Here is a 13,158-nt window from a genome sequence, read left to right on the forward strand (position 1 = left end):
CTAGTAGATGGGAGTTTGGGAGGAGCTCAGATGTTGGGCTTTTCCTAAAGTTCCAAAAGTRACAAGATATTTTTGGCCACCTTAGTAGGTGACTACCTAACCTGAGATACCTAATATATGCCTATTCTTTTGTTTGCTTGTTTGCTTGTTTTTGAGATGGATAGCATCTGTCTGTGAATTAGATGGTCTTTACAGATGTACTTGATTCATAATCCGGAACTGAGCCATTCTAAATCATTAGTTAGAGCCATGATTTTCAGAAAATCTCTGATGATGGACTAAAACTCAGATGTCTTGGTGGTGGTGAGTGCTACAGTGAGTAATATAGTTAGCTAGTATACAGTTATACTTTTGTCACATACATGTTGTGTATTCCAACACCTCTCCACACAGTCTTTCACTGGAGGGGTTCCTGTGAGAAGAGAGTCTGAACTCTGACAGCTTTCACTTTGTCTCCTTTTTTAGGAAAAATCAGCCAAATGGGCAAGAATCCCTCAAGAGGCAGGGATCAACCACAAGCAAAACACCTGCCCTGACACCTCAAGCTATCAAACACATATGGGTTCGAACAGCCTTGATTGAGAAAGTCCTCGACAAAATTGTGCAGTATATTGTTGATAACTGCAGGTAAGGAAAGAGTCAAGAGTACAGAGAATTGTTGGACCGAAGTGTTCAGGTTTCTGCAACAAGGAGTTTCATCAAAAGTTGTTTGCAAACTTAAGTGATACTGAATAGATCTGGTAGGAGGAGAAACAGACAGTCATTTACAAAAAAAAAATTGTACATCTGTTTTGAATCATTGAGAGTGTTTCAGACTTACAAAAAGTGTTAACAGCTGAACTGCTTTCCAGAAATCAGCTAAAAAGGAAAAATTACCTTGCAGTTTATTAAAGCCTTTTCTTAACTTATTTTTTCTAAAGTAGGCAAAATATTGAACAATGCTACCATAACAGGTAATGCATTCAGGAGCATGTGAAGCCCTGAACCTTTACACTCACTTAGACACTTAATTCCACTTGGTTTCGGTAGATATTAGGTGCCTACATTCTAATGGGACAGAAACTTAGTCTTCTAATAGATCATGAGTACTTAATTCACTTACATTCACTTGAAAACAATTCTTTGGAACTATAGCATGTCAGGAAAGAAGGCGCTCCTTGTAGCTGAAAGGAGGGGAAAAGGAGGTTAGAACAGGAAGAGCTAATGGATGTAAACCTTCGGGTTGTGCAGAAAGGTTCTTTGACTCCTGTTTCCTTTTTAGAAAATAAAAGCTTTGTGTAAAGCGATTCTTCCCTTGCAAGAGCAGAGAAGAGTTTCAGTGCTTTATGGATATAATCCCCAGGGACTCTCTAACAGGAAAAGAAGTCCTTTCTATTCTATCGTCCCTTCCTACTGTCCAGTGTTAGTTTTGTTTTCCCAAGAGGTTCTTCTTAACTACCCTTTGTGCCTTTCTGCCTTCTCGTAAGTGATAAAGAAGAATTAGGGGGCACACTGGGGACAATTTCCCATAAGAAGGGAAAGGTAGAAATCCTGAAGTTTGGTTTGGGCTGGTCACAGAAAAGTACTTTTTTACCCACTGACATTGCAGCTTACTTCCAGTGCTGCAAGTGGTTCTCCTCTTATAAGTTGTTCTGCACCAGGGGACACATTTTGGCTGTGCAAAGCCCATGGGTCTGAACAGGGAAGAGAGTTCAAGCAGAGGAGCTTATTCTTGCAGTATTTTCTAAGTTTGCCATATTGTTTTCCTTGTCATCAGCTTTATTTTCATGATCTATCTTGCAATTAAAAAAGAAAAGAGAATGGAAGAAAAGTCTTTGTGGTGTTCAGAGAAAACTGTTCCTCTGGGATATCTAGCCCCAACTTGTTTAAAGAGCTGTGTGCAGAAGAGACAGTAAGAAGGATGGCTGTGTCCAATAGATATAGTTAATGAAGGCGTTTCAGCCCAGTGTATCACTATATCTTCTCATACATGGATACAAGGATTTTAAAATTTCTTTTTCCACATAATTCAGCTGGAGATGTGACAAGAGAGTTAGGTCTCAATTACTATGCATTCATTACYATGAATTACTATGCATTCATTTCTATGTATTGTAGATGTTCATTTCACTGGCTTCTCCATTCATGCAAATGAGTTGGGGCCAGGTCCTTAATTGTAGTTGTCTGATTTTGAGAACCTGACTTCCACTGAATAAAACGTACCTTTTTCAAATGGCTTGTTCTCATGCATCTTTGTGACATTACTGCTTCAATGCTCCATGTTTAAGTCCTTCAGCCCTTCTGTTCTTTAGGAAGATGGTTTAGAGTTTGAGCCCCATCTAGTGGAAGAGACAGCAGAGGATAATGACAGTTCAAGAAATTTGAGTGTTTGATTTTTCACTCTGTGGTTTTTGTAAGTCAGCTTTGCCTGCTGTGATGGGAAGGCTTTGAGGTCGTAACAAGAGCTATTATTTGTTGTATTTCATTGTTTTTGACAGTGTTTCAAGAATATTCCGCACAAATGGAAGAGATGTTTAAAAACGTGTGGATCTCTTGGTCTCTGTAGAAAACTGGCAAAATTGCTTGTAGAGATTTATTATTTGTCTCCATATTGCATTAGTGCCCAAAGCCCCAAATCAAATATAGTGGGTAAACACATTTAGCAAAAGGCAAGCTCCTGCCTCTGAAGAGCTCGGTGTCAAAAATAGATGAGACAGAATGAACATACTAAGATAAAATGACTTGCCTGAGATGACACAGTTGATCAGTGGCAGAATATGGATCAAAAGTAGGGGAGGTGGTCATTTTATTAAGTATAGAAGTCCAGATTGTATGTTTGTTGAACTAGTTGTTGTGAAGGGCCACAAAGATGATTAAGGACTTCTCACTTTCCATGCAAACCCAGCACAACATTTCTTCTTCGGAGATCAGTACATGAGCTAGACAAGCTCCATTAGAGAATACTTTTAGAAGAGATGCATGCATTGGTGATTTCCAGGTAATCCTTGACTCTACCTGTCAAGTTCAGGAAACATGAGGGTTTTGGATCTCTTTCGTCCCATCTCTGGTGGTTTAGGTACCCGGTTTTGTTATATTGTTTGTGAGAAAGTGTATTTGATAATCACAGCTAAATTCTATTGCTGGAATTTGTATTGTATTAGAACTCTAATTAAAACCAAGCTTGGAAAATACATTCTGCTTCAGCTTGTACACAGCACTACAGATGTACAGCCTACATATGAATTTCAGCCTTGTTAAAAGTCTTAAGCCCTTAAACTCTTAAATCTTCCCTTTTGTATTGTCTGAATTTGCTCTTGAAATAAGTGTTTGGTCTCAGTTTTTATTATATCGCAAGTCTGATCTGGAATATGACTTCGTACTCATGCTTACCTCCTGCTTACACAGTTGATTTCCACTAGACTACCAGGGGGACAGCAGCAAGTGCTGAAGGAATAATTATCAGGTTAATAGAGAAAGCAGCATGTATGGCTTCTCTGTCCTTACCTCTTTTGTCATCTTGTGGCATATTTTCTGGTAAGCAGTAATGTGTGATATTTTTGAAGTTAAGGCTCCTAGTTTTTGAAATTAATGCTACTAGGAGATATAAGAGCTTTTAAAAATAACAGCTAGTGCTCTTAACTGGGCTCTAATCTTTTATTCCTAGTAAATATTATGAAAAAGAAGCTTTACTGGCAGATCCTGTTTGTGGCCCGATACTTGCTTCTCTCTTAGGTAAGTTCTTGCAGTGTTACTTCTTGTTGTGCTGAAGAAATTATTTCTTGAAATGTTTTGTGGTAGGACAGTGTTATGAAAGGTGACTTTTAGCTCTGTATTAAATAGTTTGACCATGTATAATAGAGCAATACAGGAGATTTTGGGAGGTTTCTTACAAGACAAATGGAGACCAATGATTTGTTTTTATTATTAATTATTGGTTAGATCAGAGAATAGAATGTAAATGTTTTTTACAGAATGCTTGCTAGCTGTGGTACTCTGCAACTGCAGGTTGGAACTACTAGTATTGCAGTTACATGGTATTGTATTCTCTTGCAATATTTTTATACAGTCCTAGATAATAGGACCTGATATGTTATAATTTATTCTCTTTATTATGGAATGATCACTAAGTGACCACTAATGTTCACCTGGCTTGAGAAGAAAATCTCACTTTCAGTACTTGGCCTGCAGGATAGGAGTAAATATGTTTGTGAACAGACTTGCAAGGTTTTACTCCTGGACTGTTTTCTTAGTTGGACCATGTGCACTGGAATACACCAAGCTAAAAACAACTGATCACTACTGGACAGACCCTTCAGCAGATGAGCTTGTTCAGCGACACCGGATTCATGGAGTTCATGGCCGCCCAGACTCTCCTTCAAAGCGCCCAGCCCTGGGAGTAGGTATTTGCTGTGTAGCTATTTCTTAGTTACAGGTGCAGATTGACAATAGAAACAACCCTGAAGGGAGGAGATCTGAATTTAGAACATCCTTTCTTTTCTCTTCTGTAATGCGTCCGTGGCACAGATTAGAAGTCCATTTAGACCCAGACATCCCCTTTATCTCTATTTAGAAAAGTTTGAGATCCAGGACTAAATTCTGTGTCTTTTGACACTTGTGCATCGACTAGGTAGTTCACAAGAAATTATGGGCTGCCTCAGCCAGAGGTAAAGAAGAGCCCAAGTCATTTCTCTGCAAGGTCTCTTGGCTCCAGAAAAAAGGTATACTATGGAGATTGGTCTAAGTGAAACTATTCCTCTTTTATCGGCCTACTGGTACTGTCATTCTAGTTCTACCTGATCTGCCTTGAGAGTGACTGCTTTTGTGTATATGTGTGTGTGCGCTAGATCCGGAAACGGCATTCAAGCGGGAGCACATCGGAGGATCGCTTTGCTGCTTCGGCAAGAGAATATGTGGAGTCTTTACACCAGAATTCCCGAACACACCTCTTGTATGGGAAAAACAATGTCTTGGTCCAGCCAGTAAGTACACTGAGTGTCATGTCAATATACACAGCTGCTGCCTGACTGATTTGAGAAGACAGTGGTGTAGGTAAGAATATAACTTAGGTTTATCAAGTATTGGCTCAATGTCTCATCCTCAGGACTGTGCTACCTTCCCCCTTGACTTCAGAATCCTGAGGTAGATTAAGATGAGATGAATGTTTTTACTGCCCAACCAGTGTGAACTGTGGAGTGGACCTATAGTTAGGTATAGACATACTGAACTTTATTTCATAAACCCAGTGACTGTACTATATTTTTTTATCTCCTTCTAATAACTATATTAAATAGCAGTGTTTCTGGTGATAAGGTTTCCCTCAGCAGTTCCTGGAAAATGCACTGCTCTGGAACGTTTGRGGCATAGGTAGGCTGGAACATGATGATTATAGTTGCCCCCTCTGCCCTCTGAGACCTTGCTCGTATGCTTCCTGTAAGTCTTAGAAAAATTAAGTTACAACAGCAGAACACTTTCTGCCTGTTTGTGGGAGTCTACAGTTGCATCCTGTCTGCTAGGAGGGCATCTTGTAATCCTGAAGGGAACTGAATTGATACTCACAGAAACTTGTGTCATCTGGCTATTAGCAGAACAGGGTGGGCAGTGATGCACAGAGTGGACCGAGTTTCCCCTGCCTTTCTCTGCTGTTGTGTATGTGATTGGGTATAACCCTCTTTCCTAAATTTGTGAATGAGGCTTCATCTTCACTGCCAAAAAGGTTTAAAGATCTTAATGTAACATCTACTGAGAACAAGGTTGATAGTTTTTACTTCAGTGTAAGTTACTCAATTTGCCTCTAAAGAGGGCTTTTACTTCACTCTAGTTATGTGAGCAAACTTCAGTGGCCTATCACTATTAATATGTCATGCTAAATCCTGTTAGCTGCATTCATTTGAAAATAGGTTTCTTGCACRACTTAAAGGCACAGTTGATGGAGGTGTAAAGGACCTGGAAGTCAAAATATGATTGGACCAAATAAAAATAGGAAGTCCGGCATGTACTGATTACAGTCAAACCTATTGGGCTGATGGAGTGTGCAACACTGAGGGAGCTGGAAGTAAGATCTTGGAACTAGATGAATCATCAAAGGGTCGATAACAAGAGGAGGGAAAGAAAAGAGGATGTGTGTGCATTTGAGTCACCTTGGCTTTCTGTGTGTTGTTTCTGTGAATAGAAAGATGACTTGGAGGCAATTCCTGGGTATCTCTCCCTTCATCAGTCAGCAGATAGTTTGACATTAAAATGGACTCCAAATCAGCTGATGAACGGAACCCTTGGAGATTCAGAGCTGGAGAAAAGGTAGCCATTCCTTTTGGGAAAAGACGGGAAGCATTTTCAGTGTTGTTTCTTGTATCCTTGGCAATATGACATAAGTGTAACCAGATTGATTTAACTGAAGGGCTACTGAATAATGCAGAAGTTGGTGTCAGGCAGTTTGGGTTCTGTTCCTGTTTTACCATGGATGAAGTGACTTTCCCAGGTCCTGTAATGCATTTTGTGTCAAAATGACAGAGTAGGAAAGAAGTGTAGGTGTAGCCAAGATCCAGATGCAAGCCCTCAATGGAATTTAAATACATAATCGCTGGAATTGAGGGGAATGAATTGGGACCCTACAGGGGACCTCTGGATCTTAGCTACTGTGATAAAACATGAAATTAAGTAACATGGTAACAGTCTAATGAACTTTTCAAAAATCACTTAGGATGGAAATATTCCCACTGATAACCCCCTCTCCCCCAAATTATATCACAAATCACTTTGCAAGCATGGCTAATTTCAACCTCAAGAAGTGATGCCTGCAATGTCATTCTCTCTCATTAGATCAGTTATTCATCTAATCTAGCATTCCGCTTCAGTGGAAAGGCAGGTGAAGCCTTGTACCAAGCAGGTGTAACCTCTCCTCAGGGAATGCATCCTTCAGCCCCAGAGTAGTGCTCTCCAATGCTTAATCCATTCCTAGTCTTTTCTTAAAACTTTGTCTGTATTTTTTTTTTTTTAAATAAAACTTTAATGAAGCCCTCAACCTTTGGATTTAGTGATGAATCCAGTCAAGGTTGTTCTCAGAAGGGTTGAGATCTGTTTCCAGTATTTCATCTGTGTAAGCTTGGGCCCCAATGGATTTACATGCTGTTGTTCGTAAATCACATGTGGAAGACAAAACTGAACCTGGCTGTCCTGAATCCCAGCTACAAGACCATCACGAATTCTGTGCCTTAGGCATTTCAATCTTAGCCAGAACATTGTTGTAACCTGGATGGGGAGGCAGGGAAGGGAAGAGAGGGATGGGAGAGAGAAAGGGATTATGAAAAGGCTGGTGCCAGCTGTATCCACTGTGGAAAACTAGTTCCTTTGCCTTTTACTTCATTATTAATTTCCCTTAATTGGCCAAATTTAATAAGCAGTTATTAATTTAGCAGAGTCTTTTTACCGGGTGGTTGGAATCACAGGCACTCCTGAATGTGGAAAAAAAAGTCTCCTGCACTTTTTTCCTTCCCTATTAGTGTTTACTGGGACTACGCGTTAATAGTGCCACTCAGCCAGATCGTCTGCATTCACTGCCATCAACAACGTAAGCATAAACCTTCTTCTCATGGGGGTGCCCCCAAGACCCCATTTCTGCCAGATGAATGTTAATGCTGGTGATGCTGCAACTGTTTTATATGGTGTCTGTTAGGGGTTTATTGCAAAGGAAGTGGAGTATTTTTCTTCTTCAGATGTCTTCACTGAAAGACCTAATAAGAACTTCTCTGCATAACGCTGCTCCAGTTGTCTCTTGCTTTCTATGTTCAGTAYGGCCCTATGGCTTTGTTTTTTACGAAGCATCTATGCAAAACAGCACTTCTGGGAAACTGTCAGCAAGAAGGTGTCAAACATAGAAGCTTTGGATCTATAACCATGAGCCTCCACCAAATTACCACTATACAAAAAGAGAAAGAGGAAAAAAACGAGGTCTGTCGACCTTGTCTGCAGTGGTATAATCAACCTGTAGACTGAGCCACCCTCTGTTACAACAGACTCTTGCCCTGCTCATTTGGTATAAATTGTAGGTGCTCAGGAGCTCTGAAAAACGAGGCCTCTGACCTCTGAGTAGCCCATTCTTAATGTAGGGAGAAGGATCTGGGACAAAACATCTCTCCCACTACTTTTCTCACCACAAGCCTTAAATCAAAATCATGGAGCAAAGACAGTGAACTTTTAGAAATTTTATCTGGAGTCAGATCTGAATTACAGAATGGCCACAGTTGGACTAAAGGACATTTTGAACTAAGAGCCTGTTTTAAAGACAGTCTATACATATTGCTTTAAAATACGTATGTGGGAGAGCCACCAAAATCTCTGAAGAAGATGATCTCTCTTCCTCCTTCAATGACTTGTGTGTTATCACTTTTAACTAGTTTTACCATGCCAGCTGAGACGAGTGGGCATGAGTGTTAAAACCTAGAATCCTAGCTGGTAGAGGATGACAACTGCAACATTAGTTCAGGTCCATCTGCCTCACTTGGATCAGCTTCCCCAGGACACTTTGTGTCTGTCCAGAATTTCACTGACTGGACAGATGTGTCACCATTCTGCTTCACGGCAGTTCCTTAGAGAAAGGGGAATTAGATGGCAGATGTGTAACATGACAGCCTTTGCTTTACTTCATTGAGRAGGCTGTTTCTGAAACAGGTGCCAGACATGCACACAACACGATTTTTGTTGTTTGCCCAAGACAACAGACACTTGGTGGTCTTGCCACAGCACCTTGCTACCAGACTGGAACTGACACGACCATGCTATGGAATACGTCCTGCTTTTGAAAGGTCTCCCCTTTACCCACATGGCTGTAGATGGCAGAGGGGTGTAAAGATCACAGGTAAAACTTTCAAAAGCACTCTGGTGAGTTATGTTCTTCATTCATTCACTTTTGGAAAAGGCAATTAAGAACCTAATTCACTTATGTGCTTTTGAAAATTGCACTCAAGATGCAGATTATTATGCTTAAAAGTACATCCAGAGCCCACAGTGGGTTTCCTTATTTGTGCTTGTTTTCTAGTGACCCTGAAGGTGGATGAAAAGAATTTACAACAGAGAATGTGACTCGTTGATTCTCACAAGAATAAAGCTGACTTCCTCTGGCTATATCCATTAAATTAGGTTTTATTCTAAATTGTGTGTCCTCTATCAACTTGTGTCATATGCCAGAGACTTAGTGTACTTCCTCCTTTAYTATTTATATATTAGTATCCATAATCACTTTAAATGTTTCTGCATGAGGCCTGTCATAGTTTGTTCATATCTGAGCTTTTTTAAGACTAAAGGACTGAGGTCATCCCTAGATTACCCTGTGATTTACAATGTTTTTTTTAATCTGCTTAGAGACAGTCACAAATAAAACTTAATTTAGAAGGTAAAAGCAACAAATAGACATTCTGATGTAACAGTGTGGACTCCCCTTGTCCTCCTTTGCAGCAGAAAGCAGAGGGACGTTAGTCTTGGTGAGTCAGGATGGAACTCAGAGACCTCCACTGCACTTCCCACAAGGAGGTCACCTTCTTGCATTCCTTTCCTGTCTGGAAAATGGCCTTCTGCCTCGTGGACAGCTGGAACCACCACTCTGGTCCCAACAGGGCAAGGTACTACCTTTTCTGATGAGCTGCTTGGGGTAAGGCTGATCTTAATGTCCTTGTGGGAAAAGTATTCTGCCACACAGTGTCCAGGTACTACTATAAAGCAGCTGGAAACCAAGATGGAATGAAAAATAACTCTATTTAGTCCAACTTGATTGTTTTAAAGATAGTCCGTAAAAATTGTTTATAGTCTTATTGCTGCATTGAGCTATGAACTGGAATCTCCTATTGTATCAAAATATGCACCCAAACGATAGGAACTGAGCCTCACATGGACTGGGTCATACATGTTATCAGAGACTTGGGTTATTAAAGGAGCTGGCACCAAATTCCCATGGATTACAAGAAAAGTTGTGCTTCAAGTACACAGAAAAAATGTATTAAGTACACCTAAACCACCTTGTATATCTGATGCTATCGGATGTGCTGGCTTGCTGTTGTAGGGCTGATTCCACCCCCCCCCCAAAATTGAAAGTTAAATTTTAAGGCTTTAAGATGCGAAAAGTCTAAAGCTCTTAGTTTGTTCTGCTCTATTTCTGTTATTCTTTGGTAGCTGAATGTATGGGATCATTATTTTCTGTAGGGTAAAGTATTTCCAAAGCTTCGAAAACGGAACAGCAACAGATCAGTGGACCTAGAGGAAGTGCCAGTTGAAGACAGTGCTACAGACTATGTGTTCAGAATTATCTATCCAGGACACAAGCATGATAACAGTAAGTGCTTTAGTTGTTCTGCTTTGTTAAAAAACAACCAAGAAAACCTTGAAGTAATATCCTGGGAAATAACTGAAGATAACAGACAAGCCAGGTTTTTGTAGAAAAAAATCTACCACAAAATTTCATTGTTGGATAATTGTGATCAACAGGTACAGCTTACTATAGGTTTCCTTAATGCAGTTAAACTTTTGTTATCTTAGTGGAAATGGAGTGGAGGGGGGAATCTTATTTACATTTACTCTGTGTTTCGCAGAGGAAGTTTTCAAAATACTCCCCTGGGCTTGCAAACTGAGACCAAAAGCAAAAAGATTGTGTTTGACTAGCCAAGAGCAGTTTTGCTCACAAGTGAGGATAGTTTTTATTGGCCATGCTGCTTGCTCGTAATGTTGCTATTAGAAAAAAAAGCATAAACTGGACTCTCAAAGTACTCCAAGAACTCCCTGGGCTGTTTTCTTGGCTTGGAAGCAAGAACTTACAATGAATAAAGCCCTTCCCAGGAAACTAAATGAATTCCCAAGTACCAAACCACCTCATGTCATCAGTGAATCTAAATTCCTTACATGCAAGAAGGCATTTGAGCTAGTTCTCAAACAGCATGTTCAGTTTTATTCCCCTTGGCAAATAAGCAATTAAGAATTTACCAGGCAGATCAAGCCCTAAAGTTTATAGGGGATTTGGCTTTACTGTTCATATTGGGACTTAATGCAGCTGAAAGAGCAGAAATCTCAGCTAAACCCTCCTTACCCCAGGGACTGATCCACAGTGGTGGCCATGCTTTATTAGGGCCTCTGAATTTGCACAGGTAAGTTCTCGTGCGCACACGCACGTGCGCACAGACAGACACACACCCCAGCAAAAGCATGTTTGCCATTTGCCTAAGTCAAGGGGACCGCAGATTCTGTGGGCGCGCTCAGCACAGACCTGCCTGTTGAGTGCAAGACATAGCTGCCTTCTGCCTTGTGCTTCCTTAGAGGTAGACCTGTACCGCGCATGTTTGCAGCGCCAGACAGAGCTGGGGACCAGACTGTTTCCTGCTCAGATGCATCTGGCACAGGTATCAGAGTGGAAAAGAGGCCACAGCATTGATTTGAGCATGGTGAAGGAGGGAAGCTAGCTGGAGCCATGAATTCCCATGGAGTTTTGCTGAAAAGCATACTCACCTACTGCAGGCTGGCACTGGGACCTTTCTCCATTGCCATGACATGATATTTGTGCACTGGGAACACAGCCCACGCACAGTCAAAAGCTGGCCTGTGTTTGGCGGAGCATGTTTTTCTGTAAGAAACTCATCTTTCCTACCTACTCACACAGCAGTTTGTGCCCTCATGAAGAGGACAGGATTCAACTCCTTTTGTCTTTGCTGAACGTGTCCTTTTGAGCTTTCCCACAGAACCAAGTTCTCTCTTCTTATGCTCCTCTTTCACTATTTTCTTTGAGCAGTAACTATTAACTACCACCACTTAGCTGCCAGCCGCTCTGCCTCTGTTGACGATGACGAGGAGGAGGAAGATAAGCTACACGCAATGCTATCAATGATCTGCTCTCGGAACCTCACAGCTCCTAATAGGATGAAAGGTTTTTATCCTCCTCCCCCTGTGTCCCAGAGCTCTATTGCAGCTCGTTCCACTAATGCATACGACAGTGTTGGCATTATTACAGGGCAAAACATTTCACTTCCACCTTGAGATCAGGGGACTTAGTCGAATGTGCAGAGAGGCTGGGAATATGCTCACAACCCACAGAAAGTCGAAACAGCAACACCTTCCCTCTCCTTTGAGTGTCTGTGCTGCTGAACAAACCAACCTTCTCTCCTTCCAGACACTTCCTGTCCCCACCTTCATAGAAGGTGGATACTAGAGCATGTTCACAAAGGAGAGTGAGGGACTGTAACAGGCCTTTGTATTTTTCCTCCATGAGTTACATGTACATTGTAACAGACTGGAAAGAGCCGTCTTAGATCGGAAAAGGTCTGAGGCACGCTGTTACAGCAATAATAGTACAATGTGCTGGGCAAAGTCAGGAATGGAGCATGCCTGTGTGGACAGAACAGGGAGGACAGAAGTGTAGTGAGTGTAATTTGAGCCCTGGGATGGCGCAAGTAGGCATGTTCCCACACCCCAGATAACTCTACAATGGACCAGCAGAGTGCAGAGAAGACAGTATGAAGGTCAATGTCTTTCTGTGGTCAGGTGCTTTCATTGCACCTCCTGTATTCATAGGCTAGGTGGGTTGCAGATGATCAGCTGCAGGATTCTCTATTCTCTAAAATTTTGTCATCTCATTCTTTTCCTAAAGCCATTTGTAACAGATGTATTAAGTTGCCCCTCTCAAGAAGTGGATTACTAGCAAGCATTCAGGATCTAATAGTGTAGTTGTGGAGACTGTTAAGTCCTTCCCTCCTCAAAGGAGGAAGCTGAATGGTGTATAAAATAATCCACTCAGCAGGGCAAAACCCTCATGGATAGCTAGTATTCTAAGACTTGCAGCTGATTAGAAGACAGGCAGGAGATGTCCTGGCCTGTCCACTACTTCAGCTGAAATCCCTCCCTCCTCCAGGCTTACCAGTTACTGCACAGTTTCCATACCAACAGACTCTTGGCCTTGATATCTTCTGAGTGAATGTGACAGATCTGGCATGCTCCTGTTACAATCAGAACAGCCTCTGCCTCTTCCTGATAACTGGAGTGTAGCAGCAAGATCAGGAGCTTCTCTGTATACCAACAGGCTGTAAAGTAGCTTGTCAGGAGTTGGACATCTGCAGAGGAAATAGAGGGGAGAGCTACTGTTTACAAGTTTGCTTCTTTGTCTATATTTTCATTCATTGCTTTAGCAGGAACATGTTTTTTTCTGGTGCTTCT

General features: G+C 41.3%; 1 protein-coding gene across 14 annotated transcripts in view; it reads left to right on the plus strand.

The window, feature by feature from the left end:
• Positions 1–13,158, plus strand: part of SGSM2 (small G protein signaling modulator 2) — a 78,210-nt gene that overhangs the window by 44,786 nt on the left and 20,266 nt on the right. For 11 of the 14 annotated variants that reach the window (XR_003254295.1, XR_003254296.1, XM_026070209.1 and 8 more), the window contains 9 exons: positions 466–627; positions 3,644–3,711; positions 4,230–4,375; positions 4,824–4,958; positions 6,149–6,273; positions 7,476–7,543; positions 9,427–9,590; positions 10,168–10,297; positions 11,741–11,875. Coding sequence is in view for 12 of the 14 variants with exons in the window: in XM_026070209.1 (XP_025925994.1) it covers positions 466–627; positions 3,644–3,711; positions 4,230–4,375; positions 4,824–4,958; positions 6,149–6,273; positions 7,476–7,543; positions 9,427–9,590; positions 10,168–10,297; positions 11,741–11,875 (1,133 nt within the window). In the remaining 2 variants the exon portion in view is untranslated. The remainder of the gene's footprint in view (positions 1–465; positions 628–3,643; positions 3,712–4,229; positions 4,376–4,823; positions 4,959–6,148; positions 6,274–7,475; positions 7,544–9,426; positions 9,591–10,167; positions 10,298–11,740; positions 11,876–13,158) is intronic. The other 3 variants (XM_026070201.1, XM_026070206.1, XM_026070207.1) reach the window with 3 other exon arrangements.

The sequence above is a fragment of the Apteryx rowi genome, unplaced genomic scaffold (genome assembly GCF_003343035.1).
Source record: "Apteryx rowi isolate R43461 unplaced genomic scaffold, aptRow1 scaffold_307, whole genome shotgun sequence".
Taxonomy (NCBI): Eukaryota; Metazoa; Chordata; class Aves; order Apterygiformes; family Apterygidae; genus Apteryx; species Apteryx rowi.